This window comes from Cyclopterus lumpus, chromosome 1 (genome assembly GCF_009769545.1).
Source record: "Cyclopterus lumpus isolate fCycLum1 chromosome 1, fCycLum1.pri, whole genome shotgun sequence".
Taxonomy (NCBI): Eukaryota; Metazoa; Chordata; class Actinopteri; order Perciformes; family Cyclopteridae; genus Cyclopterus; species Cyclopterus lumpus.
The window spans coordinates 21,277,257-21,285,244 of record NC_046966.1 but is presented as its reverse complement, the minus strand read 5'-3'; the positions used below and the strand labels follow the sequence as shown (position 1 = coordinate 21,285,244).

At 43.4% G+C, this 7,988-nt stretch overlaps 1 protein-coding gene across 1 annotated transcript in view; it reads right to left on the bottom strand.

The window, feature by feature from the left end:
- Nucleotides 1–5,547, bottom strand: part of LOC117738061 (collagen alpha-1(XI) chain-like) — a 36,386-nt gene extending 30,839 nt beyond the window's left edge. Inside the window, exon 1 of the mRNA XM_034544356.1 lies at nucleotides 5,262–5,547. Within this exon, the coding sequence (XP_034400247.1) occupies nucleotides 5,262–5,337 (76 nt within the window). The 5' untranslated portion in view covers nucleotides 5,338–5,547. The remainder of the gene's footprint in view (nucleotides 1–5,261) is intronic.
- Between the last annotated feature and the right edge of the window lie 2,441 nt (nucleotides 5,548–7,988).

Genomic DNA, 7,988 nt, shown 5'->3' with positions numbered 1-7,988 from the left:
AAAGACAACGTCATTAAATATGTTAAGTCACTATCTCTCGCCAAATGAGGTAACACAATAGTGATTGAGCGTATTATAATACTTTTTTTTGCAAGGTATTGCAGTGTATTACAACTTAACCATAATTGTAATACATTCTAATATGCTTTATAATGTGTTATGAATGTTGTTATAAAGCATTATGAATATGTTTGAGTGCTAATAACGATAATAAAACAGTTCTACACGCAGATTTTAACACATTATACATGTGTTTATTATGAATGGTAGACATGAGCGTCATAGAAACGTAGAAAAGAGCGTTGACGACGAGATGATGGGACTAAATAAACCTTAAAAACACACGGGGGGGACAATATTTGGATCGGCGGGAAGTGAAATTCCAAAACACGCACCTGCAGTTATAGCTCACCGTCAAAGAGAAGGAAACAGAGGTGTTCAAGATCGTAAATTTAAAGAATGGTGAGCATCCAAACACATTTGGCTCCCCCAAAAAACACTCAAACGTTGTAGCCGCTGAGACTTAAATGACAAAGCACCCAGTTTGTGTATCAGCTTCTGTTCAGTTCTGTACATCAGACAATTCATCGTGCTCGAACTGACCTAAAAACCTAATTTAAACACTTCAATCACTGCACAGAACCGTTTCCTTAGAGCGGGGCATCTCCACCGCCATGTTGTTTTGGTGAGTTTAGGGAAGCCTTATCCTCAACTGACAGTCGATGTCTTTTACATGCATTTACCTGCACCTCTTTGTCTCCCACGATGCTCCTGGACACAAATTAATTGATAATAGAGAGAGAAAAACGATTAATTTAATGTTATCTAATCCCAGACTCATTGTTGAGGGGTTAATGTCTTAATCCCACTCAACAGAATTGAAGCTTGCATTCTTTCTAATGGCCAGCAGGGGGCGACTCTTCTGGTTGGAAAAAGCAGTCCGATTGAATTGAACTCTTTGAGAAAAACTTCTCACTTGATTTATTACCTCGGTAAACATCGTAAACACGAGTTGTGTGGTCTCAATCTCTAGTTTAAACGTGTCTACAACACAGCATGATGCTCATTTAGTAACTTGTGTTCCCTTTTCGAGTCAAATAGACCATAAAGCAGGTTTATGCTTTAGGGCGAGGCTACCTTGGGATCGACAGGTTCCTACTTGAGCCGTACACGGCGTCTATATGTCACTCCTCCGCAGTCCAAATATGGTCGCTTTCGCTCGCTGGTTGCATAAAAAAACAAGATGGCGACGACCAAAACGCAGAAATCAAGGCTTCAAAACGGATGTCCACGAAACCAATGGGCGACAACTATGTCCACTTCTTATATACAGTCTATGACAAGGACCAACACCTCCAAAAGCATTTTACACATATTTATCGTAAAGGGAGTGGGGTCTATACACTTGACCAGCCCCACAAGAACCTGGGTTGAATTCCTGGTCGCGGTGCTTCCATCTTTTTTACTGAAATTCACAAAACAGACGGTTTTCGCGCCACAAACCGGTTAGTCGGGGCACCGTGAATGGAACCACACAACCCTCTGCTGCACACATCATGCCTTTGTGGTGAAGCCCTTCGCTTTTGTGAACATAGGGGACAGCCATCACTGTGTACAGCCTCAAAAGGACAACAGTGAAGTCACCAGTGGCAGAAATTATGGCAAAGAAAGAAGAAACGGACGTTCCATATGGAGGAGAAAGGGGCGAAAAAAGATGAAGCGAGCGCTCGGCATCTTACGACAGCTCCGTCGACATGTTTCCTTCCACGCTCACCATGTTCATTTGGTGTGTAGCATGCAAACATATTAACATTAAGTTATGAATGTCCTTTAGTGGAAGACTTTAGCTGAAGACATTTTTAAAACGGTCAAACAAAGTTTTTCTTCTCATACTTTATCGAGTCTTTGGGCCCATAGGACTACTGTTTTTTGCAATATAGTAATAAAACAGTACAATAAAGTAATAAAACAGTACTCCAATGTGCCCAAAGACTAAATACAGTAAAAATGGCTCTACGAACTCATAACGAGTTGAATGCCAAAGATATGCACACATGTAAGAAAATATATATTTCAAATGGAAACCCAATGTAAGTGATTTTCCTCAAAAAATCTTGACTTCGACTATTGATAAAAGTGCGATTGTTCATGTGATCTAATTATTAACTGCAATCATAATAAAAGTATAGTACAACTGAAGATGATTAAATCAGTTTTGCAGATACTCTTTAACCAAAATATATGAACCCGATGACGGTGATGTTGAAAATGTTTCAGCTCGGCACCGAAACGGTGGACCGCCCAAATTACTGACGGACGTTGCCGTCCCTCGAGCCGAGCTGCAGGCGCGGATAAACATATCTAAAAATTTTTAAAAAAAAAGATGAATTCCACTGTGGTAGAAAACTACTACTGTTGTTGCCTCGAGCCACAAACCATTCAGCGACGCCCCAGCAGGTGTTTCCCCATCATCCGTCCAATCAAAAACACCTGCTGCGACATCACTGAAGAGCACTGGAGCGTGGCCAGAAGAGCACCATTTTTATTTATTGTTTCATTACCATTTTTTTTGTGTTACCTATGCAGACCTTTGCAGCAAGGGATCTTTTTTATTAACCTTTAGTATTTTAGCGCTGTGCTGAAATATAAGCAATTCAAACTGTAAAGGTGAGGCATGCGTCTACCAGAAAAGTACAAATCGTACACCAAGTCTGGTTTTCTCACCAAACACAACGGTGATATTAGTTTTTATTCCGCTATCTAAACATTTTCCTGCAAGACACAAGACACAAACATGTCCCCCCGCCCCCCCCCTCCCCCTCGAGACTGGGCTTCCGATTCCATCTCGACTACACTGGAGTTTTGGAAGCAATTAGCTCGGCAAAATGTCAAATTTGGATTCAGCTCTATCGCACTGGCAACCAGATGATTTTGCTGAATACTTCCGAAAAGCAGATATATTCCCATTTGAAGATACCCGAAACCACAAGTTAGAAACTAAAGCGGTGAGCCAGGTTTCGACCCGAAACACCCGAAACACCCGAGGCCGGACGGTGCCGCTGCTTGACCGTAACTCGACTCACAAAACATAACTACGATCATAATTCACACCCGACCTGCCAGGTGTGTGAATGCATTTGACAGTAAGCAAAAATAAATGGAGAGTGACCTGTAACTGGAGACAGGTAATTTACAGGGTGTTCTGAAAGGTTTTGTCCAGTAACTGAAGAGGAATGTGAGAAAAATGGAAGTGCACATTACGCAGCATGTGTGCGTGTTGAAGTGTGTGTGCATGACTTTACCAGGAGGGGTTATTTATGAATAAATTCCTCCGTACAAGGCTGAGATCTCTGACTGCCAGGTGCGAGACCCTTCACCCCGACTGAGCTCGACCCCAGATGACCCCGAAGGTCCAGAGGTCACATTAGTAACATGGGTAACGACCTTCACAGAAGAAGTGAGGTCGGTCCGACAATGTGTGACAATCGTACCGCAAAAATAAAAAGCCTAACGACCTACTTCACATAATAATTGAGACACGATCAAATAAACTATAATAAAGTATCCAGAAGGCTGGTTTTCATTTTAATCTTCAGCACAGAGCCAGATATCGTTAGAGAGCCTTCTTGAAGGCTGTCGGGTGATCACATAAATACTGTTCAGCATCACGCAGCACGTGGAGGCAACATGGTGGAGTCTTGGCCGAGTCACCTGCATGGCTGACTCGCTGGCTGTGTATTCGCTGACGTAATCCTAAACAAAGGCCGGGGGATGCTGACTTTGCAAATGAAGCACGGCTGTAATGGAAAAAGACGAAAAAGATATGAGGAAAATACACACGAATTGTGAACCTTGAAGCTCAACTTACAAAGTGGGTAGTGAGTCGTTTTGAAGTCGTTTGATATTTTGGGGAAAAACACTCGTTCGCTCTCTTGCCAAGAGTTGGACTTCGCTAGTTGGGGAACAACCTCACAGTGATAGAAATACTCCAAGAAGTCACTGCCTGTGGCCTTGAAACTGTGTGATAAATAAATTTTTTCTTAAATGATATACAACGTGTTAATTCGTGAGCTTTACGGTGCAGTTTAGCTGTTTCACTCCGTCTCAAGTCTTTGTGCTAAGCTAAGCTAACTAGCATGAGAGCGGTATTAATCGTAACTTTCGGCAAGAAAGTACGTTAAACTATTCCTTTCAGCTAACATTGATGAGGATTCCTCAGAAGTAAAAAGAACATCCACAATTTCATTAAAACATGCTGATGTAGTTTAGTTGAAAGCTCTAGAAAAAGCGACTAATTGGACTAAATGTCAATGTGCTTTGTTCGCCTTTCAAAACTTGTAAATCCTGCGAATAAAAGTAACTATAAAATAGAGCAATAAAATATTTTGAGGTCAATTCAACATTTTGAGGACGACCCGACTCGTCTGTCCATGTCCTGATTGATGCACGGGGGTCCAACAGGTCGGAACACACACGCAGTACTTGTACTTCACAGTGGTTCCTCGTAGAAGAAGCCAGATTAAGTTACCTCTTAGGGGACTACTTAAATCTTTTACGGTCTCATTTTTCAGCATCGGGAGATTAAAGTCCTTCATAAAACTCAAAAAACACTTAACAATCCCAGTAAACATCAGCGACACCATGGCTCTAAAAGAATAAAGTGCACCTCGTGTGCCCCCCCAAGTGCAGCTGGTATGCGACCAACAGATCCCAGTACAGGCCTGTTCCCCACTACCTGTACAGGTAGACTGTGATGCACGCTGCTGTGTGGCAGCACAGACTGATGCAGGTATGGCAGAACAAGTCGAGACATATCGGCCTTCTTCTTACTGATGTGCAGCAGAAAATATTGAGGTTCAGTTCAATGAGTTTTACGCCTGCATGACCCTGCATGACAAAGGCGTCCGTCAGAAAGCCTCTTTAGGTACAGTGGGAAATTAATACTTTTACTACAACGGGGAGATGTTTTTAGGAACTGACTTAAGACAAATCAACTTCAAATTCAACAACAATAATAAAAAAAAATGGGATGGATGCACACACACAAAAAAGAAGAAAAGAAAGAAGCTAAAGGTGACATTTAGACGTCGGTGCGCTCGCGAGGACCTGGAGGAAAGGTGGCGACCACTGATGACACAGAGGGAAGGAGGGAAGGAGGGAAGGAAGCATCGACTAAAACATCTCATAAGTAGTTCAATTGAACTGCTAATCATCTGCACAACGATGAACAACTTTCACAGTCCTTTAGTAGTTCAGCCTACCTGCTCGTGAGGTGTAAAACACCGAGATGAAAAGCAACAGCAGCCACGTCTCGCGCACTGGACTCCATCGATCCATCCTATGGCGGCCGGTGACTTCCTCGCGCGCGACACCTGAAGTCAAAGACCACTTGTCGGGGCTCTGCACGTGAGAGCTGCCTCGCGCCTGTCCGTCTCCCCGCGCGCACTTCCACCGGCTGTTAATTAGGAGCGCGCGCGCATAACGGCTGATTTAAGTGGTGAGAAATGATGTTTACTTGGCGCATACTCCTGGTCTTTGCGTGTTTGTTTTTTTCCCCCCTCTGGAAGGACGGATGAAGGAGGAAGACCAGCCGAAAGAAAATTATTTAATCTCGGAAGGTCTTTCCCTCCTCACCCGTAGAGATTTTTCCCTCACTTTCTCCCCTCTCCTCCCCCCCCCCCCCCCATCCCCCCCTCACCCCCTCTCTCTCCTCCGGGGTGACCCCTCCCTCCCCTGGTCGGGGCACTGTGCACAAACATAGTTTCCTCGCGTGTCATTGTTTGCATCAGTATTGTCTGATTGATTTAAGGGGACTATGTTTTTTTTGTGTGTCTCCATCTATATTTATCTCGCACGCACGTGCGCACCTGCACACATACATTATAACGCTGCCACACACACACACACACACACCCACACACACACACACGTGTGCTCGAGCACATGTTAAAAAAAAAAGAGTCATTGTTCAGCAAAGTTATTCTCTGGTAACAAATACAAAACATCCACATGAACAATTAAATTAAATCTTCCGCTCTCTAACTCTCTGCAGGCACACACACATACACACACACACACACACACACACACACACACACTCACTCACTCACAAATCATGCTGGGACAGGACAAAGGTGCTGCCCAAATAATAAAAAATATGCTGCTGCAGATTCCAAATTCCAGTGCCTGTCTGTCTTTGCCCACCACCTACACACTCTTCAAACACACAAGGGCATTATTCGTACAGTTGCAAACAAAAGAAAAAACAACCTCACAGGGGTTTGGCTTCTACATCAAGGGCTTATCATACTTTAGCTCTGATGTGGAGAAGTCAGAAGAAACCTGCAGCTGCTCTGGGAGGTATCGGAAACGTTTTAGGAGTTTATAGGGAGAAAGTTTACAGGGTGAAAGAAAAGACTGAGGATCAGAGCTCAGTGCATGCACGCACACGCACACATGCACCTGAATACCTCCGAGCCTCGGGTCTCTCCTGTCCTGCTGCAGCCTCCATTTACATTAGTCTGTATGAGAAGACATACCTGATATTTGTATATCACTTGTAGACGAGCATATGACCCAAAGGATGAGCAGGTGACTCAGGACCACAATGCAGCAAACTAACCTGGATGAAATATGTTTTTTAAAGAATATCTGACAACAAACAAAAAACAAGAAAATGTGCAACAAACTGTAATCCATAAACAGTCTTGGCCCATTGTTATTGTGTATTAATAACTGATACATGAAACGTGCACATAAAAGCTAGATTAAGGTTTTTAGTTTCTGCAGTTTCATGTCTGAGTATCTGGAATAAATAACTAATAATGAATAATAATACCTGAATAAATTGACATTATTAATAAATCATTATTGGGGCTAATTGCTTCATCTTGTCTATTTGTGTAACTAACCTTTTTTTTAACATACGGAAAAAAAGAAACATTTGGCAGGTGATGAAACGTAGATTACAGGTTAAGGCAACGATGCTAAAAATGTAATGCGCAATTACTGTAAAAGGTTTGTGTTTTGGAAACAGATGTAGATCGCATGCAGGCGTGGATACGAAGAAGAAGAAGAAGAAGAAGAAGAAGAAGAAGAATATAGATTCCAGGCATATTTCCAAATGCCCTTCCTCCCACCTAAAGTATGCTGTACATATGACTGACGGCTACACTCTTGCGTGTGTGTGTATGTGTGTGCGTGTGTGTGTGTGTGTGTGTGTGTGTGAGTGTGTGTGTGTGAGTGTGTGTGTATGTGTGTATATATTTGTGTATGTGTGTGCGTGTACATGTGTGTGTGTGTGTGTGTGTGTGTGTGAGTGTGTGTGTGTGTGTGCGTGCGTGTGCGTCTATGTGCGTGCGTGTATGTGTATGTGTATGTGTGTATGTGTGTATATGCAGAGAGAGACGGAGAGATATTTTGTACTAGTGTGTAGCATTTGTTTCAACTAATCATACTGGTCATAATTACAACTTTTAACTCACTCTGCCAACGATGAACAATAAAGAAACAACAAACACTTTGAATGAGAGAAGAAGTCTTTCCATTCAGGTGCAACGGACTGATTTTAAGAGTGCTCCTCTTGACCACGAGGGGGCGCCAAACATCTTCGCTGAGCAGAGGCCTTCTTTTCATGCCTTCAAAACGAGTGTTCATCAACTAGTGCTCCACACTGTTGCTCGGGGAGAAAGAAACGCCTCTGGCAGTCAGGAGGTTTACCGAGTGTGGGACGATGTCGTGGAAGCATTAACCCGTCACGTAACAAAATAACTTGACTCAGAGGAGCCACCGTGCAGATAATCTCACTCATGTTGCACTCTGTCCATGTGACTCTCTCTCTCTTACTCTCTCTCCCCCCGTCTCTCTTATCCTCTTACCGTGGCTCTACCCCCCCCCAATCTCCGCTCATCCCACCGAGCTGCTGGCAAACAGCCGCACACACACAGTGTGACACAGTGTGACACACCGGACACACCGGAGCGGCGGAC